The following is a 26802-nucleotide window of genomic DNA, read 5'->3' as shown; positions in this document are numbered from 1 at the left end:
GCGGCCCCCCCCTCCCCCCTCACCCCCCCCACTGACCATCACCCTGAGTCTCCTTTCCGTGTCTCCGTGACGCAGCACCTGACTACCTCGAGAGCATCAGCGTGACGGAGGCGGCGGCAGGACAATAAAATCAGCGAAGAACTTTTTTTTCACAGTTTAATGATATTTTTTTGGTGTGTGTGCCAACGATGCCAGATTGTCGTACTCAGCCTCTTATATTTATCGACTTCCGACCCCAAATCTGTCTCCTGGTCCCCATTAACAAGATGCATTTATATATATCGTTAAAATAGTTAATTCTTGATGTTTCTCGGCAATAGTTAGGCGTCAGAAACCGGTAAATACTGTGCTCTGAGTACGATCATCTGGCAACGGTGGTGTGTGCATTAATCATTCATTTTGGCTGAGAAAATGATTTAGTGTCTCTGGCTAAGTTGTCTCTACTGCTAGAACATAGTCAAGGATTTTCTGCAGACGCGTAGGTTGAGGTCGCGCCCCTATACATTCATCTCCAAAGCATTACTAATCGTATTAAAGAAAACTGCACAAATGGGACCCACATGTAAGCACTGACTACGCTGCTACACTGGCCATTTGAATCCCATGACTAAACTATTCAAAACTAAGGATGGTATTCTCAGAGGCTTCCACCCCTCACATCAACTATCTCCAAAGGCCGAAAAGGAGATTAATCGAGTTCTAATGAGGGTTTTTATAGGTTCATGGTACAGAAGAAGGGTCAAACTACCACTAGGGCCATAAAAGTACCCCTGGAAATTCCCATAACTCCTAGGAAAGCCTTGTAAAATATGTGTGCTTGGCCGTCCAAATGTTTACGGATACAGCCCTAAGTAAAACACTACACAGGTCCCTTCAACAGAACAATGGGATGTGTTTTGGATGTCTTAAGCTTATACTCCACTGAAATCAACATCGTAAATACGCCCCACAACATTTAGGTCGGTATCATAAGACGCTTTCGCTTCTAACATCAGCTATTTCTAAAGGTCAAAGAGGGGGTCAGTTGGGTTCTAATCAGTGTTTCTTTAGGTTAACGGTACAGAGGAAAGGTCAAACTACCACCAGGGTCATACAACTACTCCTGTAAATGCCCACATCTCCCACGAAAGCCTTGTTAAGTATGTGTTCTTGGGCGGCGAAATGTCCTATAATACGACCGAAAACTTAGTCTTTCCCAGCACCCACCAATCACATGCGGGAAGTCTGAGAGGAAGGAGGAACGTGGTTTGCTCGTAATTGGGCTAGTGACACTGTTAATGGTCAGTTTTAAGAAGCAGGCAGAGGTGTGACTTTGTCCTCTACCAGCGAATGTACATTGAAGAGCTCATAACCAAATATGGAGAAGCCTGTGCTCAGGTCTGGCTCTGGTTGCATCTGCGCCACCATCACCAAGTAGGTCAGCACCATGCCGGTGTTCTGCACGTAGGCACCGGCGCTCAGGCTGCCGAATACCGACACGCGTTAGTTTTGTCTTTAAGAACAAACAAACACACACACACACACACACAAAAAGGGTGTGAAATAAATCAAGGACACAAAGGTCAAGTTTTAGCGTCCTTCATAGGTCATGAGTGGATCGTTTTTGAGCACGAGGCACTCACTTGTCTCGGCCCCAGATCTGCAGGGCCAGCGGGCGGGACTCCATGCGGGCGAGGAGGCAGCTGAGGTCACGCAGCGCAGGACGGGAGGGATCGTCGCGCACCAGCACCACCCGCGCTTCGTCCAAGACGCTTTCGTACTGAAAATAGATTTCGTGGTGTTGATGAATCACAATGCAGCCGCGGCCACTGTTGAACAACGTAACTGAAAATGTACTCAGTCAAAGTCATTGTTCAGCTTACGAGTATGTAAGAGGGGGGAGGGGGGTACACAGGAGCGTGTTCACACTCACCGCATGATTGATGACCTCTCCGTTGAGAGAAAGGCCGAGAGAGCGTGCATCAGTCCAGATGAGGGGCACCAAGACAGACAGAACCACTATGGTTGGGGAAGTCTGCGTTTTGAGCTCATCCATCATGAAATCAATCATAACGGCGGCGAAGGTGAAGGCCATCACCTGCACCATGGCCATCATCAAGCGGGAGTAGAGGGACTTCCGGAACACCTAGGCGCCACACAGAACTCTCAGTGTGGGTTTCAGAGACACACATCCACAATGAGCAAAATGTGTCACCGCTCGTTAACAATACATACCCACCTATACCTGCCGTGACAGGAAGAAGGGAAGCCTTACTCTGTTATGGATTCTGAAGAGCCTGCACAGCAGCAGCCACTGACGGGCCACGCCACTGACCTCCTCCCTCGTCCACTGGTTCACTCGCCGGATGCGGCGTCTCAGCTTGACCACCTGTTGCTTCAGCATGAGGGTGAAGGAGAACATGTGCATGTCCAAGACGGTCGGTAAATAGGTAGTTGTAAAAACAGGAACCATGAGGATGAAAATATTTTCTTGTGATAAATTTGTGACGAGGAGACTGCAAGCCGTGTATATGGTCGATGATACGAAGGTTCCTGTTGCAACGAAGGCCATGTTAGTGTAAGGTTTCATCTTCACGTCCTGGGCCTCGATTGTCGAGAGGTACTTTATGTAGTGTTTGCTGATTGAGAAAGATGAGATGTATTCACCAATGCAAAACGACATTCCAAATGTAATCGGCATAATCATGACACCCTGATAGTATTTCAGGTTACAAAAGAAAATTAAGTATATCACAACGAGGAAGCCTGCGACGGAGATGGCGAGGTGCACCACCACTGGCACCACCCTCCACCGGGACACCTCCCACGCCCCGCCACTGCTCCGCCTCACGTTGTGGAAGCCGAAACAGCTGGCGATACTGAACATGAACAAATTGGCTTGAACGAAGGGCAACTCCGCATCCTGCTCTGAGGTCCCTGAGGCCTTCTGATCCTTGCCTTTTGACTCCTGGGAGCTCTCGACATCCTCACATTGTTTGTTTTTCTTTGAGAAAACTGAGCGGCAAATGGTCGCTGCTGATGTCGAACACTGAGTGAAAAATAATTTAAGATGCATAGTCTCTCACATAAGGACGTCTGGTATGGACGATTACCACCGAGAGACTGAGCACTTTTTTTTATCTGTGAGTTGCGCAGGGATTCGAATCGTCACAGTCGTCGCGGACACCAACAAGCGACTTGACGCCTCGGGCCGCCGCGTGGCCAGCAGCCCAGCAATCAGGAGCAGCGCGGCGGCTTGATGACTCGTGATAACATGATGTTTAGTGATAGCACATTTTAGTTACAGAGGAGGACATATTGCGTAATCGCACAGGTAATATTCATCTTGTTCAGTTTCACGGATAGCATGCATTTGAAAGCAGTGACGTTAAACAAAGAACAGTTGAATAAAACGTTCCCACAACAAGATTGTAGAGAAAAGTTTTCTCCAGTAAGCTGTAATCATCTGTGACCTTCACCTCACCCTCAACAGAGGAAATGTATCTTCGCTTAATGACTAACTAAAAGCCTCGTTCCATGTGTGCACTGGACACGAGAGTGTTTGCTGAGCTCTCACGAAGCAGTTTTTTGTCGATTAAACGTGATAATGGTGGTGATGGCGGGATGGGAAGCTTAGTATATCCAGCTTGTGAACAGACTCTGCTGCGGCACACACGCTACCCGACAATCATGGCCGGCTACAGTCCGGACAAAAACACTGAGCCTTCTCGGAAAACGAAAAACACCGAAGCGTTGCCGCCTCAGGACAATACTGTCGCAGAAAAATGCGACAAAGAATCAGTATGCGATAAGGCCAAAAAGTTTTCGCGATGCTTTTCGTCGGCCTTCCTTCTCGAAACGGAGAGTGGAGAAAAGCACACCTTGCACATTTTGAGAGTTGCCGACTTCCTGGGGATGCATCTGGTGCGCCGCGGCCAAGACGGTGCCCCGACCATCTGCAGGTGGGGTTTTTTGTCAATGGTGGTTATAAACCTCATATGCCTGTTATCCATCCTGCCGGTTGTCGTGCCCATATTCGCATCTGGATACTTCTGGTACAAGGTGATGCTGTTACCCTACGCATTTGGCTTCTTTTTGTGCGTGTACATCTACACTAGGATCATCCACCACCGCTACAACCTGCTGATCTTCATGGAGTTCGTCGCCGACATGAAGGTGCCCATGATCACCAGCGCTTACCGGCTGGTGGTGTGGACTTACGGGTACCCGCTTGTGATCGCCGTGTGCTCTATGGTCTTGTTCTTCGACTCGCAGCAGCTCGCCTTCGCCCCGTCCATCCTGGTGGTGAGCTTCGTGCCGGCCGCGTTGGACGTGTACATGGGCAGCCTCGCCAGGGTGCTGCAGCTGGCCTTCGTCAAGCTCACCGAAAAGGTAGAAACCCAAGACGCCTGGACGCTGGAGGCCGCGCGGAAGGTAACGGAGCAGTGGTTCCACCTGATGGAGCTCCTCAGCCTCTACAACAAAGTACGTCCGCTATGGTGTGCACACAGTTCGGCGATACGCCACTGTAGGCATGTTGAGAATCTCATCCTAGGCAAATATCATCGCCAGAAACATGCTCAAATTATTTCCTGAATAGTTCTAGTGATATACAAGACAATATAATATTGGTTCCAAAATTACTGTCCACCCATAATAGTCCCTTAGAAAGTATCCTTCCTTCCCTTGGTGTTAGGCCCGCCAACACCTAGACTTTCCTATTAGCTTATTAACATTACCCTCGCTGAAGATCACTTTGGTCCTGTGTTGGCGTCTACAGATGTTCAGCGGAAGGGTGCATATGCGGCTTGTGGGCCTGCTGGTACAATCGCTGTCCTATTTGTTCATCTTCTGGTCGCTGAACGAGTACGGCGGTGACTGTGGCGAGGTGGTGGTGGTGACGGTGCTGCCGCTCGCCGAGGTGATGGGCCGCACTTACTACTACTGTTGGATGGGCCAGTCAGTCATCTGTGCGGTGGGTGCCATGAATATGTACCCACTACCTGTCCTCCTCTTATCATTTCTTTTTTTCGGCATTTCTTTGATGTTTTGTTCTTACCATGTACATTAATTTTTCTCTATCTTCCTTCTTGTTCTTTCTTTCAAACTTTAGGTACTGCTTGCTTTTTTGTTTTTCAAAATGATTGTCATAATGTTAAAAAAAAAGCCTTGGGGCAGCGTGGACATGAACATACATGAACTCGATTGTGAAAAGGTACTGAGGAGGTACGGGCTGGAGGGTGACAAAGATCGTGACTTGAAGCGGTGTTCTGCAGGGCGAGGGTCTTCTGGCCGCCGTGAGGGAGGCAGCGTACGAGGTGGGGCTAGGCACACCCACGCACGATGTCCTTTCCGAACTTGCCAACCGCCTGGAAGCCACACCACCCTCCATCAAGATCTGGGGCATGGGGAGGTGAGGGCAACACACACCCACACACACACACACACACAGACACACACACACACACACAGAGAGTGATGTTCCCTCCTTCCCGCCGCAGCGTGTCAGCCCGCACCCACGTCAAACTGTCCGGCGTGTTGATGACCTACGTGGTGGTGCTGTTGCAGTTCTGTGAGCGGAGCGCCTACGCCTCCAACACCAAACAGTACGAGGCTGCCACCCCCTACGACCACTGCTTCGGCCCCAGCAACAACAACTCTGTCTAGTCACCCCGCGCCCCTGCCTGCCTGCCGGGACATCTGCACACACGGCATCTTCTCTGCTCCACCCAACGCGAAGTAAAGGAGTAGTCATGATCTCCTCGTAGGGACGCCTTCGTGGTAGGATGAAGTAAACGAGGGCCACACGAAGTACACATTTCGTATTTATTTTAAAGATAAACAACGTATTCAACGGAAATTTTAACAACCTTAAATATTTGCGAGTACAAAATAATGAAAAATTCCTGAGTTTAGGCTGCGTCGTGTTCGCAGGAACGAGACTCATCGCCTGTCTGTAACACCCATCTGCTGGACCTTCCTGTGTTGGTCTGTTGGTAACATTTCAAGGTGGCTGTCGGCAAGTTTATCACGTTTAAACCTGCTCCAGTTTTTCAGTTTTTCCTCATATCTCGTATCCCCGCTTTATTTGTTTATTTATCTGTTTATTTTATCCTGCATGCCAGCTTCCCCTCTCCAGCGTCGCCAGGTCGCCACTAGACAGCGTTGGCCTGGATCCAGCCGAGGTAGTACGCCACCTCGGAGTACACACCCGGGTTCTCTGGCCTGGCACACTGGATGCCCCACGACACCACGCCCGCCAGGAACCACCGCTTGGTCCTCGGGTCCTGGACTTGATAGGGTCCGCCGGAGTCACCCTGTTGGAAACGAAACAAGAAGATAAGCGTTTATATCTCTGCTGCCTGAAGTGACACGTATTACTTTGCTGCATAACCAATTGGATCCATATTCTCAAACATTTCCGGGCTTACACATCCACATTTGATAAGGCTTTCGTAGAGGTTGTGTTAGTATTTCCATGGGTAGTTTTTTGAGCTGAGTGATAGTTTGACAAGGCTTCTGCACTATAAATTTTAAAAAGCACTCATAAGAACCGGACTACTCATCTTTGTAGCCTTTGAAAATGGTTGTTGTGATAGTCGAAAGGGTCTGAGAAAACGGGCCCAAGATTCCCCACAGTCATTGTCTTTCAGTCACGCGTTCTTGGCCTCACCTGACACGAGTCCTTGCCGCCAGTCTTGAGCCCCGCACACATCATGCCGGGGAACACCTTGCCGGGGTAGGCGTTGGAGCAGTCGTCTCGGGACCACACGGGCACCACCACCTCCTGGAGCACTGAGCTGACAGGGCCGCCGAAGTGGATCGTCCCCCAGCCTGGCGTGAAGGCAAAAGGAGGTTACCCACACGTTTTAACACTCTTCCATCCTCCTATTCTCCTGTAGATTCCCTTCTTCTCTGCCCTTCCTCATTAAGCTGGATTATCGTACATTAAATTCCCTGTGCGACACACCAAATAACTGTAACTGGGTCGTCTTCCTTCTCGCTGCAATGTCATTCTTCTATTGTTTCCTCCTTAAGTAGTTCTCCTTCAGTCTCTCCTCACCTAACTGTCTCTCCTCAACACTCTCCTTGCTGCTCCTCCCCTGAGAGTTCACTGTTATCTCCTCTCCCTGTTAACTATCCTTTCTTCACTTGTTTTCCTTCCTGCATTTCCTACACGCTCTATACTTACATTGCACCTTGTCCCTATACCTCATTCGTCCATTGCTTTCCCTATTAAACAGTTCTCCATCGATTTCTCTAACATTTCTCTTCGTGCTGCTTCTCCCCCGTTATCTCCTCTCCCTGACCATGCTTCACAAACTTATTCTTCCTTCCTGCATGTCCTACACTCTCTCCTTCCACTCCACCCGTCCCCTCTGGATCACCTGTCACGTAGCCACTCCGTCCCTCGTAGAATTCGCCAGCGGGAGGCAGACACACGGGCCAGATCGAGTCGCTGAAGGTCGCCGGTCTGTTCAGCTTCACCACCGCGATGTCGTTCTCCTGCGTGTCTGAATTGTATCTGCGGAAGGAACGGGAAGGTAGCGACGGTGCCCCTGAGTGTTGCATGGGCTAGGGGGAAGGTAGCGGCAGTGGTCCCGAGCTAGAGCTAGGGAAAGGGGTCCCAAGTGTGTGGCTGAGGCTGAGGGGGAATTCCGGGGGATGTCTTGAGGTTTTCGCACGTTGATTTAGACTGATTGTTAGCCATGGAAGACTTGAATAGTGTAGTGTCATGGCAGTGTATGATTAAATATTTACATGTATTTTTTCTTGTTTTCTGGTTATAAGAGTAAGATTTGGTTTGTGATTGATTGATTGATAGTTTATTGTTGCAAGTAAACAACAAAGGAGAAGGGAGGAACATGCCATCCCAACCCCCAGGCAGTACGGAATGTGATTATACAACTAGTAATACATGTTAGCATCAAGCATTATTTCTATATGTAAAGTTAATTGCTTCAGTCTTAATTTTGAATCAGTAAATATAAAGTCTTAAAATTATACCTTCGAACTTTCACTGTAATCATGATCTGGTAAATTTAGGGATATTTATGTAAATGAATAATCGAAAAGTACGGCAGTGTGAAATAATTCGTACGATATCACGTGCTGTGAGTTGCCAACTAGTAAACAGAAAGCACAACACCACTTACCTCTCGTGCATGCGGACGTCCAGGACATCGAAGTCAACGTGGTCGCTGTCGCTGGGAGTATCGAACCGGTACTCGCCCAGCCGCACACGGATCTGCGAGGCGCTGAACCTGCCGAAGGAAGGGAGTGTTGAGTGCCGCCAGTGCCACGACGGGGGAGCAAAGGTACGACCCGATTTCAATTACGAGCCACTTGAGTGTTAATTAAGGAGCCACATTTACTATACTAAGCGCAAGTTTTACGAGAGGGAGCATATATACGACCCATCCCTAAGTTGTTGTTACAGGACCCGAAATCATTAATACTAAGCACTAGGAAATATTTCAAGGTTTACGAGTGGTCAAGGCAATGTATAGGATATCCGTGTATGGTTCAGCGACCCTGGGTGGTGGCGGTGCTGGTGGTACGTACGGTTTGAGGCAGTGGGCAGCCGTGAGCACGTGCTGGTTGGTGATGAGGGTGCCGCCGCAGTACTGGGCGTTGGTCGTCCGCCGCAGCAGGGCAGCCATCCACGGCCAGTCCTTGGGGTCGGCAGGTTTCCCTCCCACGATGCGATGGAAGAGCGACTTCTTTGAGTTGACGCCGCACCCTGCAAAGAATATGATGGCTATATTTATGGAGGTAGGAGAGAGCCAGCAGACTGGACCTTAGAGTTAGTGTACACCTCAAGTTTTCATGTTTGTTTCCTTCAAGTGTTATATGTGTTTCGTAATTACTTATATGAACAGCAGTGAGTGGCTGTTACTTGAGATGCAGTAACGTGGGTAGTGCTTTTTTTTTTGGGGGGGGGGGAGGGGGGGGGTAGCCATTAACTTGTACACTGAACTTTGGATGGGGGGCTGGCGCGGCGGGGAGGGGCGGGGTGTGAAAAACTGAAAGGAAATCTCAATAAATCAGTTACATGCTCTGAATCATGAGGTTTATACGGCTCATGACAATGACCTACCGGGTAATTCATGTTTTAAGTCACTAGCAAAATTCAAAACATCAGAATATTGGATAGTGTTCAACATTATGACCTTTGGTAACCTCAGAAGACTTAACGACTGACTGACTGGTGAGCGGCTGACTGAATGAATAAGTGAGCGACTGCCTGACAAAACGGCCGGTGGACTGACCTCTGTTAACGTCACCGCCGCCGCCTGAGGTGATTGGTGCAGACGTTGACGGGGTGGGGTTTGTGGGCCGCGGCGTCTGGGCTGTGGCTGTGAAAAGACAAACTTAACTCGTCCAACATTCCTCCATCAGTGGCCAAGAGATATGCAAATACAAAAAAAAAAAAAAAAAAATACAACAAAGCCAGTAACACCGGGATATCTTTGAGCGGAAAGCTCTTGTCCGGCACCCCCTCCAAGCTTGTGTCCGAAACTCACGCCGGCAGAACCGTCCGTTGACCAACTCGAAGCCGCTCTGACACTGGCACTTGAAGGAACCGTCGGTGTTGACGCAGATCTGCTGACATCCGGCGTTGTTGAAGCGACACTCGTCCAAATCCGGGCACGAGCGTCTGTCTTGGGCGAGGAACTGTGGGAGGCGAGGGAAGGGCGTGAAGTGTTTGTCGCCCGACAGTCGGCAAAGTTACAAATATGAATATAATTTAGCTGAGCCAAGCACGACTCCTTTGGCTTCTCGCACTGATTTTCTCATGTTAACTATTGGGCATCTGTAGCTCTCCATCAGTCATCTTCAGCTCATTATCTCTACACCGTTCATCAATTGCAAAGGGAAATCCCTAAGAAAGACACAAAACTGGGACGTCCACCAAAAAACAGACAAAGTTATGAGTGGTCTTCGCACCTTGCCTGGGCTGCACGAGCACACGGGTCCCCGCGGCGTGCTGTTGCAGATGTCCTCACATCCCCCGTTGTTGTTGCTGCACGCGTCCACCTGCTGGCAGGAGGTTTTGTCCGCCCCAAGGCTGAATCCATTCTGGCATCCGCAGACGACTCCCTGGGATGTCTGAGAGCAGAACTGACCACAAAAGGGAAAATATTAGTCATTCATTTACGTGTCTCTACAAAAGGTTAACCAGTTACCTTCGTGCTTCTTGTATACTGATCATCTTTTCTGTCATATAAGTAATACCTACTCGAAAGCATAAAGTCTCACGTTGCATTGCTTAGAGGATGCATCTCATAATGACTGACTCAGGGACAAGAATCAAGCGACACGGAGCTGTACCGTACCTGCTGACAGCCACCATTGTTGACGGCGCAGTTCATGGCTAGAATGAGCTCGTCGGAGCCGGAGGAGCAGGTGACCCCGTCAGCCTGCAGGTCCCCATTGGAACAATCGCAGGTGTACGAGCCTTCAGTGTTGGTGCAGACGTCGCTGCAGCCGCCGTTGTTTCTTCGACACTCGTTCACGTCGCGGCACGTCCTGCGATCCTCTCGGTTGAGCCTGAAGCCGTTCGGGCAGACGCAGCGGGGGTTCCCCCTTCGGTTGACGCGGCACTGGTACTGGCATCCGCCGTTGTTGATGCTGCAGTCTGCGGCCCAAACGTTTATTGCGTGAGCATAATTGAATAACTGATTCTTTAACTAATTTTACTTCTGCATTTTAATTTTAAGCTTTTCATCTTTCTATCCGTGAAGATTGGTTGACTCACAATCGATCACCCGTGATTCATCGACCACTTATTAACCCTCCAGCCATTTATCGACCCCGTTTTGACCCCTCAGTCATTTTTCGACCTCTTGGATAGTCCCGTCGAGCCCTAGGGGTGTACATTGGCTAATTTAGAGAACTTGGGTTTTCGACAACCTAATAAAAGAAGACCGTCTCGCTAAGTCATTTAACAATACCAATATTAAGGAACCCTCACCTCCAGGACCGCCTTGACCATCTTGGTTGCCTTGGTTGCCCTGGCCGCCTTGGTTGCCTTGATTGCCTTGGCCGCCTTGGTTGCCCTGGCCGCCCTGGTTGCCTTGATTGCCTTGGCCGCCTTGACCACCCGGCCCGAAGGAGATCCCAACTCCGTTCTGGCCGTTGGTTACTTGGATGGGCAGGCCGCCGAAGTTGATGGTGCCCAGCAGGTCGCCGCCGGGACGGTTGCCCTGGTTGCCCTGGTTAGGGTTCCTGCCGCCCCCGAGGAAGGAGTTGATGAGGGAGCCAAGGTTCTGCTGGCGGCCGCCGAAGAGGTTGGGATTGAAGCCAAAGCCGACTGTTGAAGGGACAGGCCTTACTATTATGTTAGGCCAAGCAACTATAAATAAAATTAGCCTGTGCCACCAGCGGGCTGGGGCCGTCCATAATGCCCCTCAGGAAAGCCCGCTTATACTCACTGCTCCCACAAAAGAGTCAAGAGGAGTGGCCGAAAGATAGGTCAAAACTCCCACGAAAGCCTTGCCAAATATGTGAATTTGGACGCCGAGATGCTTAAGAATCTTGATGTAGTGATGCAAGGAGTGACTGTGGTGGTGATACAAAGTCCTCACTATGCTAATAACAGGGTAAGAAAGGATGATGATGATTGGCTATAAACTTGCCTAACTGTGTATCCCGCTGTTCTCTCTTAATCCTGTTATGCAAGTCACGAAATTTATCCTAATGCTATACAGTCTCAGTTGTTCCTCGGGGTCGGAAGTACATGTTTACCTTTGTTGTTTCCTGGTATTTCTTGGACCTTTACTTTGTATTTCTTGCACCTCATCGTTCTTCCTTCTACCTGTATTATTTCACGTATTTTTTAGCGCTAGTTTTAGGTACTGTACATCACGACTATACAAACTACTAATGTGTCCTATGTTTCCTTTTGATGTTACTGGTATTTCCTGCAGCTTTTCTTTGTATTTCTTGCACCTCATCGTTCTTCCTTCTACCTGTATTATTTCACGTTTTTTTCCAGCTCCAGTTTTAGGTACCGTCCATCGCGTCTACGCAAACTATTATCGGAAGAACATATTACCTTTGTTATCTCTTGGTATTTCCTGCACCTTTTTTATTTGTATTTCTAGCCCCTCGTCGTTCTTCCTTCTACTTGTGTTATTTCGCGTTCTTCACTTGCAGTTTTAGGTACCGTCCATCGCGTCTACACAAACTACTACCATGCTCTGTGTTCCCCTTCTCACAACCGCGCCGCCATTCCTGTTTTGTATGTCAGATTCTCGCTTGTTCTTCACGTCATGCTCTGCCACTCACTCACTCCATCCTTGCCTTTCCCCGGAGCTTCCAGGCACTTCCTCCTATTTCTTTTACTTGATCCTCCCATTTTCTTCGCGTAGGTATTCTCTGTGATCAATACCACTGCCTCGTCTTCTTCCTCCTTACTTCAGTCTGCTCTCACGGCTTTGCTTCTTTACCTTCCTCCTCCTCCCCCTCCTCCTCCTCCTCCTCATCCTGGTAACGCATCGTATTTTGTCTTCATCTCATTTTTCCTCATTCCTCGTCTCCTTTCTCACCTTATTACCGCATCCTTGTGTTGTGAAGGTAATAGGTGGACGAGACGTGTAATTATCTTTAATGAGAGAGAGAGAGAGAGAGAGAGAGAGAGAGAGAGAGAGAGAGAGAGAGAGAGAGAGAGAGAGAGAGAGAGAAAAGGGGGGGGGGTCGTGGAATCATATAAGGATGTCTTCACCAATGGCAACCTTCCGAAAAAAACCTCCATCCATTCTCCCCGTGTGTGTGTGTGTGTGTGTGTGTGTGTGTACGCTCGCACCCTCCACGCTCAGGGTCGCGGCAAGGAGCATTCAAGGTCAAGAGTTGGAAATTGTTTGTACACGAAGTCGAGGGTTTGAGCGTCTTCATGTTCACAGTGTTAACAAATGAACGCCGACCAAGTACGCTCAAAGCATCTTACGGTGTTTGCATAAGCCATTTGGACATAGCTTAGCGTCTTCTCGAGTGTGTATATAAGACAAACTATAGACAACGGGAGTGTTTGCATAAAGCCGACGCTAACAATACAGTGTGTGAATGAAGCCAATTGTTTGATGAAGGTCTGAATACGAAGAGGATACCGCCGTGTTTACATAAGCCGATAGGATAACAATGGAGGCTTCGGGTCGTACTTTGCGGGGATTGAAACCTGCTTACATAAGACTGATCATAGGATTCCAGAGAGGCTGAATAGATGGAACTGTAGTATGTTCACAAAGGAAGCGATAGCGGAGAAGGATGAAGAAAAGGAGGGAGAGAAAGAGGAGGAGGAAGGTGAGAAAAGAGCAGTCTATTTTTACAAGAGAAGCGGTAACGGAGGAGGAATGACAGAAAGATGGAAGGAGGAGATAGAGGAAGAGGAGGAGGAAGCTGAGTAAATAAAAGCAGAGCGAGAACGAGGAAGGATGGAGAGTAAGAGGAGGAGGAAGAGGAAGCTGAATAAGTAAAAGAAGAATGAAAAGAGGAAGGAAGAGGAAGAGAAAGCGAAATAAATTAAAGCATATGTGTTTCTAAAATAAGCAATAAGGAAAAAGAATGGGGAAAAGGAAGGGAAGAAGAAGGAAAAGAAAGTAGGATGTTGTCGAAGTGTTTGTACCATGGAGAGGAAAAGAAGTAGGATGCCATTGAAGTATATGTATAAAGAAAACTATAGACGACAGGAGAGTGTTTACGTGAAGCTGATTGGTAGCCTATACTAGAGAGCTTCGGCGGAGTGCTTATGTAAAGGCGATTAGGGAACCCAGACGTGGTATTAGGCACCATTAGAAGAGATTCTTGTCCATTGAGGCGTAGGTACATTGACTTTGATGATGCTTAGTGATAGGAGGAGGAGGAGGAGGAGAAGTGGGGATTGAAAAAGGAGAAAAAAAAATAAAGGGGAGGGGGAGGATGAAGAAGACGAAGAGAAAGAAAATTAAGAGAGGGAAGAAGTGAAAAAAGAAGAGGAAGAAGAAGAAGAAGAAGAAGGTGAAAAAGAAAAAGAAGAAGGTGAAGAAGAAATAGAAGAAGAAGAAGAAGAAGAAGAAGAAGAAGAAGAAGAAGAAGAAACAGAAGAAGAAGAAGAAGAAGAGGAAGAGGAAGAAGAGGCGAAGGAGTACCCTGGAACGTCAGAAGGATGTTTTATGTCCCTCATCAGCGGAAGGTGTGGCGCATCCCTCTCCTCCTCCTCCTCCTCCTCCTCCCTGGATACCTTATGGAGCTATTATATTCAAGCCTCCGGGGATGGAACAGAGGCATGCTGGGATGGACATGCGTAATCGAAGGAGAGGAGAAGGAAGAAGAAGAAGAGGATGAAGAAGAAGAAGAAGGAGAAGAAGATAATGATGATGAAGTAGAAGAGGAAGAAGACGAAGAACAAGAAAAACAACAAGAGCAAAGACTTGAACGAGAAAAAAAACAAGAGATAAAAGAGGAAGAAAAAGACCAAGAAGAAAAGAAGTAAAAGATGAAGAAGAAGAAGAAGAAGAAGAAGAAGAAGAACAAAAAGCCAAAGAAGTAAAAGAAGGAGGAAAAGAAAAAACAACAACTCTACTCCATCATATAACTGAAGAAGAAAGAAAGAAAAAAAGAAAAGGCAAGACACGGTTATATAGTTACGGTGTACATACAGTGTCGGGGCGCAGTTTGTGAAGCGGAAGTGACATTATAATTTTTTTTGTTTACTTCGGTCTGTTCCTTTTGTTCGAGGGCGTCCGACACAAACATTATAAACACAAGGTCAATGTTCGGTGGCTTTCCTTAACCACGTATCCACAGGGGGAGCATAAACACCGGGGGAAGACCACCAGAGAGAGAGAGAGAGAGAGAGAGAGAGAGAGAGAGAGAGAGAGAGAGAGAGAGAGAGAGGCGAGGTTCTTAATGGTCTTGCGTATTTTGTGTTTCTGGTTCTCTCCATCTCTCGTCGTTCATTTGTTTTTTTCTGGTTCCTCTTTTTCCTTCTCCTTTTTCTTCTTCCTCTCCTTTTTTTTCTGTCTGGTTCCTCCTTTTATCTCTCTTCTTTCATTTTCTTTATTTCTGCTTTGTTTTTCCTCTTCCTTCTTTTCCCTCCACCTCTCCTTCTTCATTTTCTTTCTGCCTTCGTCCTCTTTTTTCCTCTTCGTCTCCTCTTTCGATGACCTGTTTCCTCTCCTTCCTTCCCTCCTTTTTCCTCTTTCTCTCCTCTCTCGATTTCTTTCCGTCGACTTCCTTTCTTTTCCTTCTTTTCTCATCTCCACATAGTTATCTTCCACTCACAGATAGACGCGATGCTGTGTGCGAGTGTATGTGTTTGAGGAGACACGTACCTCTCCCCGCCCCACCTCATTCATCATCTTCAACTTATCCACCAACGTCGAGTTCCCGGTTCCTCCTCTCATGTTTAGGGGCTTTGCGGTAGAGCCAGAATGTCGTCCGTCTCGGTGGTGGGCTCCGTTCAAGGTTGTGTGCCGCCAAGGACATGGAGGTTATGACGAGGGAACGTTGCCTGGTTGTCCTCTCTGTCCTTCCTGTTTCCTCATGGTAATTGTTGTGTTGGTTTGTTCCGCCCTGTTGCTGCGAACGTCATGCGACTGCTGTGGGTCTGAGGCTGACAGGGGAGGACAGGGTAGGACATGGCCACCCTTCTAATGTCCTGTTGTTGCCGTGCGTTGTTCATTGAGGCAGGATAGGGGAGGACAGGGTAGGACATGGCCACCCTTCTAATGTCCTGTTGTTGCCGTGCGTTGTTCATTGAGGCTGGATAGGGGAGGACAGGGTAGGACATGGCCACCCTTCTAATGTCCTGTTGTTGCCGTGCGTTGTTCATTGAGGCAGGATAGGGGAGGACAGGGTAGGACATGGCCACCCTTCCAATGTCCTGTATCTGCTGTGCGTTGTTTATTGAGGCTGGATAGGGGAGGACAGGGTAGGATATGGCCACCCTTCTAATGTCCTGTTGTTGCCGTGCGTTGTTCATTGAGGCAGGATAGGGGAGGACAGGGTAGGACATGGCCACCCTTCCAATGTCCTGTATCTGCTGTGCGTTGTTTATTGAGGCTGGATAGGGGAGGACAGGGTAGGACATGGCCACCCTTCCAATGTCCTGTATCTGCTGTGCGTTGTTTATTGAGGCTGGATAGGGGAGGACAGGGTAGGACATGGCCACCCTTCCAATGTCCTGTATCTGCTGTGCGTTGTTTATTGAGGCAGGATAGGGGAGGACAGGGTAGGACATGGCCACCCTTCCAATGTCCTGTATCTGCTGTGCGTTGTTTATTGAGGCTGGATAGGGGAGGACAGGGTAGGACATGGCCACCCTTCCAATGTCCTGTATCTGCTGTGCGTTGTTTATTGAGGCTGGATAGGGGAGGACAGAGTAGGACATGGCCATCCTTCTAATGTCCCGTAGCTGCCGTGCGTTGTTCATTGAGGCTGGATAGGGGAGGACAGGGTAGGATATGGCCACCCTTCCAATGTCCTGTATCTGCCGTGCGTTGTTTATTGAGGCTGGATAGGGGAGGACAGAGTAGGACATGGCCATCCTTCTAATGTCCCGTAGCTGCTGTGCGTTGTTTATTGAGGCTGGATAGGGGAGGACAGGGTAGGATATGGCCACCCTTCTAATGTCCCGTAGCTGCCGTGCGTTGTTTATTGAGGCAGGATAGGGGAGGACAGGGTAGGATATGGCCACCCTTCTAATGTCCTGTAGTTGCCGTATTGCGTTATGAGGCTGGATAGGGATGAAAGGACAGGGCGTGGCTACCCTTCGAACGTCCTTAGTTTTGTGTGTTGCGTGTTTTGAATCTGGACAGGGTAGGACATGGCCACCCTTCGAATGCCCTGTAGTTGCTGAGGGTCGTGTTCTGAGACTGGACAGGGGAGGGCAGATTAGGACATAGCCACCCTTCGAACATCTAGTAGTTACCATGCGTCGGCTGGACAGAACAAGACGGGGAATATCCTTTAGCTGTCTTATACCGTGTCCTCAGGCTGGCAGCGCTTAACAGGGCCTTGGCAACACTCAACAGGGTCAGAGAGGGCAGGATAGGGCCACTCCTTACCCACCCTTTAGCTCCTCCAGTGCATGTGTGTCAGTGTTTGCGTCATGTTTTCACACCGAGGTGCAACTCCGTGCCGAGCTGACGGTGTGTGTGTACTTGCATAAGCCTCTGTGTGACTCCCGCGCACCTGCTGTCATGCTAATCGTGTTTTTAACCTTCCGGCGTGATGGAACGGGTCTCCTTTATTATCTCCTCAGCAGGGATTAAATACGTGTTATTTGTACCCCTCTGGACAAGCGTGGTGCAGGGGATAGAGGGGAAAAGAAGGTGTTGATAAAGGGAAGGCGAGGAGGGTTGGTCGCTGGGCTCGGGCGGTAGGAATGACGCGTCGGTCGCCCGTCATTTACATAAGAAGAGGTTGTGATTCGGCAAGGCGCCACTTTGCCATGCGGGTCCTCCAACGCTATTTTTTTGTTTCCTCCTCCTCCTCCTCCTCCTTTACCTCGTCATTCTCTTCTACCTTTTCTGCATCTTTCCTTCTTTTTTTGTTTGTTCGTTTCCTCCTCATTCGTTATTTTTTCTTCCTTCTTCCTGTCGAGGGTTTTGCATCTCCTCTTCGTCCTTCCGTGATTGCTTCCTTCTCATGCATTTTTTTCTTCCCATTCTCCCGCCATCTACCTCACCCTGTGCTTGTGGTTGACTTGCATTATCTTGTCTTAATTCTCCTTCCTTCTATTTCCATCTGTTTCTTCCTTTTCCTTTTCCTGTTTTCATCATCTTTTCTTCACCTCCATTTCCATAAGTATCTCTCTGCATACCTCATCCTGTTCTTTCGTCTCCTTTATACATCACACTTATTACATCGTCTGGTCCTTCTCCTTCTCCTCCTCCTCTTCATTCTTCATTCTCCTCGTTTCCTCGTTTAAGGTCATTCCTCATTCCCCCACCATTCTCCTCTCATCCAAATTATCCTTTGTTCCTGTATTTGTTTGTGTGATAGAGTGTCTTCTTCCTGTCTTTTAACTCTCCTGTCTTCTTCTTTTTGTCTTTTAACCTCTATTACACTTTTTGTTGGTACTAATGCATTTTCTTCACTTCCTGTCTGCTACGATTTTTTTTTCATGATTCCTGGTTATCAACGTTTCCCATCGCCATCTTTTTTTTTTATCTCAGTCTTCCCTGCCTCGTGCACTTCCACTGTTCCACCTCCTTCACCTTCCTCTCCTTCCCCTTCCTCTCCTCCACCTTCCTCCACCGTCTAATATCCTTCAGAGATTGATTATTCGCGGCGCGCTATCTCATCTTCAACCTCCTCCTTCCTTCGTCTCCTACTCATCTCTATCACCATCATCCTCTTTTCCTCCTGTTTCTCCTCTTTCATCATTTAACTTTCATTCATCTCTTCCTTATTGCTGTCTCCTCTCCTCCCTTCTTTATTCTTCCATCTCCTTTTCCTTATCATCATCAACTCCATCCTCTTCTTTTCCTGTTTCTCGTATTTCTAATCATATATATTCTTTCTTTCCATCTCTGCAAGACCTCCCTCTCTTCCTTCTTCTTGTTTCTTCTTCTCCTTTATTTCTTCCTCGTTCTTCTCCCTCTCTGCACTCTTCGCTTCCCACTCTCTCCATCCTCTCTTCCTCCCTACGACCTACTTCCTCCCTTCTTCCAACTCTTTCTTCTTTTCTCTTTTTTTTTTATTCAGTGTCCATAGCAGGTTCCTCCCTTCATGGCTCCTCCTCCTCCTCCTCCTCCTCCTCCTCACTCTGTACTCCTTTCAGCTTTTCTTTTATCTCCTTTAGTTTATTTTCTCTTTCATCTTCATCCTCCCGTCTTGCCTCTTAGTCTTGTTTTGTTTACTTCGTTCAATTTCTTCATCTTCTCAGGTCAATCATATATCTCTTTTCTCTTCACCTTTCTCGTCATTTTTTGCACCGTCTCCAATTCACTTTACGTCTCCTCTTTTTCCTCCTTCCCTCTTCCCTTTTCTCTATCTCTTTCCCTCGGTCCATCCTCCTTTTTTTCTCCAAATCTCCGGTAATCCTCCGCTCTGTCTCCTCTTTTATCCTTCCTTCTCTCTGTTTCTTCTCCTGTTAATTCTTTGCAACATATTTGATTATTTGCGGCGCGCTGTCTCATCTTCTGCCTCCTCCTCCTCCTCCTTCCCATCTTCCTCCTTTTCCTCCTCTTCGTCTTCTCCTGAATCTCGTGTTTTCGTCGTCTACCTTTCCTCCCTCTCCTCCTTTTTTCCTGTTTCCTCTTCTTCCTCTCGCTGGTTGGTTGCTCCTCCTCCTCCTCCTCCTATTTCCCCTTTCCTCTTCCCTCTCATGTTTCTGTTTCCCTGGTCAGTCCTCTTTCTCTTCCATATCTCCAGTCATCCCTTGCAACACGTTTTCGCTATTATGTGTGTCATCTCTCTTGTCCTCTTCTTCCTCTTCCCCGAGCTGCAAGAGGGATGGCGTCACGGGAAATCCCCATCAGGTAGGAAGATTAAGCCCTGACCCGAGTCTTCACTTCCTCCTTCTTTAATTAAGGCGTCTCTCGTGTCTCGTGTCCTCGTTCTTTGCCGTGCGAGGGATGATATTTGTTAACTGTAGGTCTCTCTCTGTAGGACTCTCTCTCTCTCTCTCTCTCTCTCTCTCTCTCTCTCTCTCTCTCCACAGTATAAGGTTCGAGATTATAGGCAGACGGAGATACGCTCAGCGGGGTCGAATCGTGGCCTCAATAGCCTACTCAGTGTGGCTCTTGTAGAAGGACTCGCGGAGGACTATAGCATTATCTCTCTCTCTCTCTCTCTCTCTCTCTCTCTCTCTCTCTCTCTCTCTCTCTCTCTCTCTCAATAATCTTCTAAAACTCAATCCCTTCGTTAAAACCTTCATCCCCTTAACGAAGGTTCAGATTCCCTTCCTTACCCTTTGCGCTGCGCTATGGAATCCTTGTCACTCTGTCCTATAGCTGCCTCTACCTCTCTCTCTTATTGTTTCGTGCTACTGGAACCTCCATTTAGCCTTTGATACAAGAAGTCTCGTCAGTGTGTGGTGTGGAGGTTGTATTTTAAGTTGAGTATGTACAGACGGCAAGGAGATAGAAGTGCGGTCAGTATGTGGTGTGGAGGTTGTATTTTAAGTTGAGTATGTACAGACGGCAAGGAGATAGAAGTGCGGTCAGTATGTGGTGTGGAGGTTGTATTTTAAGTTGAGTATGTACAGACGGTAAGAAGATAGAAGTGCGGTCAGTATGTGGTGTGGAGGTTGTATTTTATCTTGAGTATGTACAGACAGCAAGGAGATAGAAGTGCGGTCAGTATGTGGTGTGGAGGTTGTATTTTAAGTTGAGTATGTACAGACGGCAAGAAGATAGAAGTCTCGTCAGTGTGTGGTGTGGAGGTTCTATTCACAGTTTACGTAAGGGAAATAGCATGACTGTAAAAGGATCCTCAGTGTATGGTGTTGGGAGTTACATTCACAGGCTGAGGACGTAGGAAACAAGACGGTATAGTGAAGGTGTGGTGTGGGCTTTGCATCATAAGTTAAGCTTGGTAGGAAGACAGTAGGAAAGGAGTTGGTCTTGAGGGCATTCAGCAAACACCTATAAGTGGCAGGTTGGTTGCTACTCACACCGCTCCTGACGTTTGATGCGCCTCAGTTCGGGACCCTCCGCGAGATCCGATGAGCTGTCACCTGTCACCGCTACCACCACCACCACCGCCACCATCACGTGTCCCCACCGCCACCGCCGCTGTCCTTCCCCCGCCATGGCCACGACCCACCAGGTTCCTCAATGGGTGTGGTGGTGGTCGTCTCTCCCACTTCCTTCTTCCGCAACTCGTTTTCTTGATTAACCTGAAAGGAGAATATAAGTTAGTGGTAGGAACGTTATCTTACTTTCTTTTACTGAAGTTCGGTTGATTAGGATTTGTATATATATTTTTTGTATATGTATTTTGCTCTTGAATTTGGTGGTGTAAGATTATTTTTATGTATAATAGAAGTAGCAGGGGTAGTAGTGGTAGTAGTAGTAGTAGTAGTAGTAGTAGTAGTAATAGTAGTAGTAGTAGTAGTAGTAGTAGTAGTAGTAGTAGTAGTAGTAGTAGTAGTAGTAGTAGTAGTAGTAGTAGTAGTAGTAGTAGTAGTAGTGTAATAGTAGTATTAGTAGTAGTAGTGGTGAAGTAGTAGTAGTAGTAGTAGTAGTAGTGGTAGTAGTGTAGTAGTAGTAGTAGTAGTAGTAATAGTAGTAGTAGTAGTAGTAGTAGTAAGTGTCGTTGCTTTATCGTTGCTTAATTGGCGTTAATCCAAACCTGAAGATCCGCACGCGTAGAATCTTAATGAGCCGGGCTGCCTTACCACTTGCTTACGTAAACTGAAGATCCTTGAGTTTTTTTTACACGTGTGACAATCCTCTTCGTTATTTGTTTGTTCACCTGAGAGTATGAATAAACGGTATTTTGAAGAACAGAGAGAGCAAATACGTAGAACACAGAGTTGAGTGTGTGTTGCAGAAGGAAAACATACCTACCTACGTAAAATGGAAAAGATAAGTAGTAGGTTTCAGTCACCAATGAGTAATGATAATAATGCTAGTAGTTATAATGCATTAAGCTTTTTCCTAGACACCCACACGATCTCGGTAATATGCTACTATAAGGTCTTGCACTCCACCAACACACGAGCCCCGCAACCTCACAGCCGAAGGAGACTCTTTTCAACGTCTTTAGTATGTGCATCACGCCTCACCGGGATTCCCGCGGCCCAATACAGCGGCACACACGGCAGGTGGCGGAGCGCGTCCTATATCCACGAGAGTAGCAACAGGAGGGCCGACGGGGATTCATGCCAGCGAGGGTCAAGTCCAAACCACCGCGGCCCGATTAGCAAAGGTCATATGGCCACAGCGGGGCTACGGGAGGATCACTACTTGAGTTTTAAACCCCCGATGAGGAGTCGTGCTGTATCCTTCCCTTTCAAGCATTGAGTATTCCATGTCACTCGTCGCTGGAACGCCTTACAGCCTCCACAACACAGGACTGCTACTTAAAACAATAAAGGGTTCCATCCAATGTGTCCAGGGAGGCGTGTTGTATCAAGTGCATCTCTCACTCCACGTCCACAGCTCCGAAAGAAGTCAGTCAGGGCGATGCAACCAGTCGAAGAGCTTTACGTTGAAGGACGCGTGCACCTCCGAGAGTCGCACATTAATGCAACTCATTCTGTTTGCTGATGTATGACGTTAAGTATGACTGTATTGTCATTATTGGGAAAACCCCTTCAGGAGAGGAAGGGGGTGGTGCCGAGCGTCTCCCTGTCGCGAGTTGCGAGATGGGTCACTGCCGATTCTAGGCCTTGAGGTCCACAGAAAAAAGTCATCTAGGTTAAGGATAATACTTTCAAATCTCTCCGAGACCCTATAACGTTGCCCAACACATGGACTTCCCTTCCTATAGGCTCTGTTTTTTTTCACAATAAAGTGGAACTAAGATCAATGTTATGATGGGTGAAGGTAAAAGATATGAAAAAAAAATAACTCCTTCCTCTGACGGATCCTGGTCCCATTGTCTTTTGTTACTCTTGGCGGAAGTGAAAGAAGCATTTAAAAGGATATTGCTACGCTTGCAGACGTTTGTGTACGTTCGCTAGAGTCCTTAGCATAGGATATACAGGGGTGAATCCTGCATGGACTACGGTATCGCGTCTTCTCCACACTCCTTTTCATAATTGACAACCAAAGACCAACCCTTGAGTGTTGCAGCATTGTTTTTCAAATAGTTAATTTATCCATGACCCCCCCCCCCCCTCCATACACACATACATGGGACGCACTGTTCTCATCTAAAGTCGCTTGCCATCATCACCTTGAAGAACACCGAACAAATCCCGTGAGCCTCACATCAACACTCGGGGAAGCTCCTGTTGCCGCTGCCACATCGAGAACACACTCACTTGGCTCTCAAAGGCACACCAAGAGCTCAAAATCACTCACGTCCTTCCGGGGTGCAAGCAAAATGCAGGTCAAACCGATGCTAATCCCCTTGGAGGTTGCTGTATCCCCACATCACAACGAGTAAACAAGACACAAAGAGAAGAAAGGGCACTTATCCCACTTCGAAACACTCACTCCGTATTCGAAAAAGCCCCCGAGCTGACCAGAGAGGAGGCGATGCGTGCGAGCCGCTCTTCAGGGTGACTATGCGGGTTGGAGAGAGAGGAGCGAGACAGCCTCCGCGTGGCAGCAAGTGCGGCTCTCAACTACCTGAGGCGCGACAGCAACAGGAACAGCAACAGGGGTAGGAATGTTCCTTAAGTGACCCTGCGACTCCTCCTCCCACCACCACGTTCGGTTTGATGTCTGCCAGGTAGCCCGTGCACTTGACATTCGGGGATTCCTACACCTGCATATCCTTGAACCGTACTTGCGGTCTTCCGAGAAACTCAAATATTGGGTCAAGTTGAAGGAAAGTAAGAGTGTGTTTAGTGTGTGATACAACTGACCGCATTGCTTGAGTTCCCTTCGCTGCCGGGGGATGTTTGAACGCTTAATATTTAACTTTTTATGCCTTGACTGATTGGTTCTGTGTGTTTATGGGGGGGGAGAGCCTTCGCGTGTTAGTGTTACGTCAGAGGTGCAGCGAGCGAGAGGTGAAGCTGAAGTCACGCCATTGGTTTAGGAGACGGAGTGGCTGCCAGGGGGCCCGACCGCTGACCTTCTCCGGATGAAAAGTCTTCGGGCGGAAAATTGAGTAATCTGATCTCGCATCGCCACGTGTCTCGCAGCGTTCTTACCTATGTGTCTAGTACTCTGTCTTTGTATCTATCTATCTATCTGACACACACACACACACACACACACACACACACACATGGACGCAAAAGGCATAAGCACAAAAACAGGTAGCAAAAAATTATTATATAAGTGGACGAAGCAGTTTTCTATGGTCTGCCTTATATAACCAAGCACTGGAAGGGATAACAACAACATGAGGAAGAACGGAGGAAGAAAAGAACATGTTAGCCTCACAGAAACCCGATAGAAAGCTTAATTAAGAGCCTGAACATATAATTAGTCAGTGAAGGTTAAGAAGAACGTCATTAACACTTCCAGGAGAGAAAACTAGAGAAGGCGAGGTGCAGACGCGACGGTATTGGGGAAAGTGTAATGTGGGACAAGGTTATTATTTACAAAAGCGCCGGAGACGGGGAAGTGGTGAGGGGGGGAACTTAGAGAAAGAGGAAGCTTAGGTCCAGCGTGTGACAAGTGCCCTTTAGTCGTAGAAAACGGGTACAGGAAAGGCTACAGTGAAGGTTTTGTTAGAGGGGTAGCCTTGATAGTATCGATTATGTAGGGGAGAAGGAGAGGAGGGTGCGGTCTATTGCAGGCGTTGCCTTGAGATGAGTTCCCTTTAGTGGTAGATGTGTTTAGGATAGAAAGTGAAGGAAAGTTTTGCTATTGCGGAGAGGGATAGTGGCAATGATCCCAGAGTTTCCTTGAACAGCGACGTAGGTGAAGCTAAAATGATTGGCTACGCTATTAAGTAAGAAAGTATCCCCCTATTGGCGAGGAACCGAAGCAGGAGGAAGGCTAAAAGGAGAGTCCGTTTTAAGAAAGCTATCCCAAAGTTGAGCAGAACGTTGATTTGATAAGGCTTAGGGAGAACTCTTTCACAACTTGCGTCTAAATTCTAAAGGATAACAAATATTAACCTAGATTGTTTTTAAATTATATCTAGACGAGGGGACCAAACGTTATATAGTGTCTTTATGTAGGCTCGAAGTATTCCATATCTTGGCCCACTTCATAGACAATGTAAAGATTGTATCCATGGTTGAAGATGCCTTAGTTTTCAAAGCTGTTAGTCTACATACGAAATGATGTCTGCACGTCACTTAGATCACTGTCCCCAGTCTGTGTGTGGTGTCTGCCATCCCCAGCCCGGATCGATCGATGACTGTGAGGCAGAATTGTGTAAGTCTACGGGCTTTGATCGTACGCTCTCAAGTGTCAAGATTAAAAAGAAAAGGCGTTGTCGGGACACAGGGCTGACCATGATGTTCATGTTGCCAACAAGTTACCTTCTCAACTTTCCGAGCATTCTGACTTACTTTAATTAACGAACAATTTGCGAGGTAGGATGAAAAGTCGGAAATTTAATACTTGCTAAACAAACCGATAGATCGCATTTACTTATTTAGTGAAAGATGAAGATGTTAACAGTGTAGCACGCAAAGAAGATGGGTTTTCCCTTCTTCCGGACTAGACGCCACACCGGAGCTCACCTGCCCCTTTCTCGTCTATCTTTTATGTAGCAGTGGAAAAAGTGACCTTTCTCTCTCTCTCTCTCTCTCTCTCTCTCTCTCTCTCTCTCTCTCTCTCTCTCTCTCTCTCTCTCTCTCTCTCATGACAACGTTCACCACGCTCCAACAGAGATTACGGTATTTTGTTTATAATACGTGTCTTTAACTTGTTCCCTCCAGCCACAGATAGGTTTGTCACCACACTGCCAGCACCGTATGTGGGCAACGGTTAGGAAAGGTGCTGCTGTGGGCCGTGGCGGTGGGGCAAAAAACAAAAAAAGGACGATTCAAGCTTTTGTCCCGCCGGGGTGCCACAGTTACGCTTTCTGTTTTCCTTGAGTTTTTATGAAATTTTATGAGTGAGTCGGAGGATGAAAGACGACGTTACGGTTCTACCCTGTGACCTATACCGCTCCCTTCCTTATCCTTCCTTATTCAAACATCCGCCCACCACCTGCCTTGCCTGCTGTTCTCGTTCCACCGCCTCGCCACTACCTTCCACACACACTCACACACACTCTTATCCCACCTCCAACGTTACTCTTCCGCCTCTCTCCCGTTGCTCTCCTCTCCCTTTCCTCCTGTCCACACAACAAACCAACACTCCCGACTCCTTGCTCCCTGCCTACCTGCCTTCTTAGTTATATATACTCGTACATACACCTTTTGCCCACCACTACGTATACTTTTTTCCACCCTGAACGCCAGTCTGCCACTATTTTCCCTCTTCCGTCACCACCGTCACTATACTTGCGTGCTATAATCCATATAATTTTACTCGCCCACCGCACAATCTGGTAGTCTGTTATAACCAGGTATATCATCATACTCTCTCGACATTACCGCAAACTCACCACACTTCACGGCATCACAAACCCCACTACTTGTTTTTATTCTTAATCTCTTACATCTTCACGCACTACCTATCCTGCCATCATCACGAGCCAATCATATTCTTCCTTTATCCTTGTTCTCCTACACATCGAACTTGCCTTTATCCCTATCCTTTTACTCCTCCACGCACTACCTATCCTACCACTATCACGCGCGAGTCACATTCTTCCGACGCTACCGATCCCTCACCACACTTCCTATCTAACCTTTTCTGCCACCACGACCACCGCCACCACCTACCCCACCACATGTTCCTCTCTCTCTAATGCCCTTCACCCTTTCCCCACTCTTCCTTCCAGCTCGGCAAAGGGAAACCTGATATCTAATTACGCTGTTGCATAACTCCGTTTAAATTATAGGTTAATAATATACAATCAGCTTTGTCGGACATCGCTAAATATTGCTCGCGCCGGGAATCCCTCGAGGACAAGAAACTGGATACCACTTGTAAATAAAAGTGCAAGATGCGTATCGCTGGAACAAGGGTGTGAGGCGGCATGATGATTATGTTTACTCACGTTAGGATCAGAAGGGCGAATGTATGCAGAGGAAAACGGGGGAAACAGAGAACGCGGTAAGATTGTCGTGGTTTTGAGTGGCTTTTAGAGATCGCCCTACGATGATAGTAGTTATTTGAGTGTCACATGTAAGGAACA

The 26802-nt window shown here is 47.7% G+C and overlaps 3 protein-coding genes across 4 annotated transcripts; 1 reads left to right on the top strand and 2 right to left on the bottom strand.

The window, feature by feature from the left end:
• Positions 1–15: 15 nt before the first annotated feature.
• LOC126998349 (uncharacterized) lies at positions 16–3055 on the bottom strand. Its single transcript, XM_050859862.1, has 2 exons — positions 2225–3055; positions 16–2125 (listed from the first exon to the last, which is right to left on the bottom strand). Exons 1-2 carry the CDS (start codon positions 3053–3055, stop codon positions 1859–1861), a joined length of 1098 nt encoding a protein of 365 aa, XP_050715819.1. The 3' UTR covers positions 16–1858.
• Positions 3056–4759: 1704 nt separating this feature from the next.
• Positions 4760–5646, top strand: LOC127002438 (uncharacterized). Its single transcript, XM_050868407.1, has 3 exons — positions 4760–4954; positions 5256–5392; positions 5481–5646. The coding sequence occupies exons 1-3, from the start codon at positions 4760–4762 to the stop codon at positions 5644–5646; spliced, it is 498 nt and encodes a 165-aa protein (XP_050724364.1).
• A 145-nt stretch (positions 5647–5791) lies between these two features.
• Positions 5792–23269, bottom strand: LOC127002433 (coagulation factor IX-like). Of its 2 annotated transcripts, XM_050868378.1 has the most exons (13): positions 23079–23269; positions 21265–21387; positions 20585–20809; positions 10958–11296; positions 10320–10621; positions 9931–10104; positions 9507–9657; positions 9252–9338; positions 8545–8722; positions 8136–8243; positions 7368–7504; positions 6653–6813; positions 5792–6296 (listed from the first exon to the last, which is right to left on the bottom strand). In XM_050868378.1, exons 3-13 carry the CDS (start codon positions 20721–20723, stop codon positions 6135–6137), a joined length of 1938 nt encoding a protein of 645 aa, XP_050724335.1. In that variant the 5' UTR covers positions 20724–20809; positions 21265–21387; positions 23079–23269; the 3' UTR covers positions 5792–6134. The 2 variants fall into 2 exon arrangements, with proteins under 2 accessions (XP_050724335.1, XP_050724324.1); XM_050868367.1 differs by lacking the exon at positions 21265–21387 and having other exon boundaries at positions 23079–23268.
• Positions 23270–26802: the final 3533 nt, after the last annotated feature.

Source organism: Eriocheir sinensis, chromosome 2 (assembly GCF_024679095.1).
Source record: "Eriocheir sinensis breed Jianghai 21 chromosome 2, ASM2467909v1, whole genome shotgun sequence".
Lineage (NCBI taxonomy): Eukaryota > Metazoa > Arthropoda > Malacostraca > Decapoda > Varunidae > Eriocheir > Eriocheir sinensis.
The sequence above is the reverse complement of the archived record's forward strand: the minus strand, read 5'-3'. Positions and strand labels throughout refer to the sequence as shown.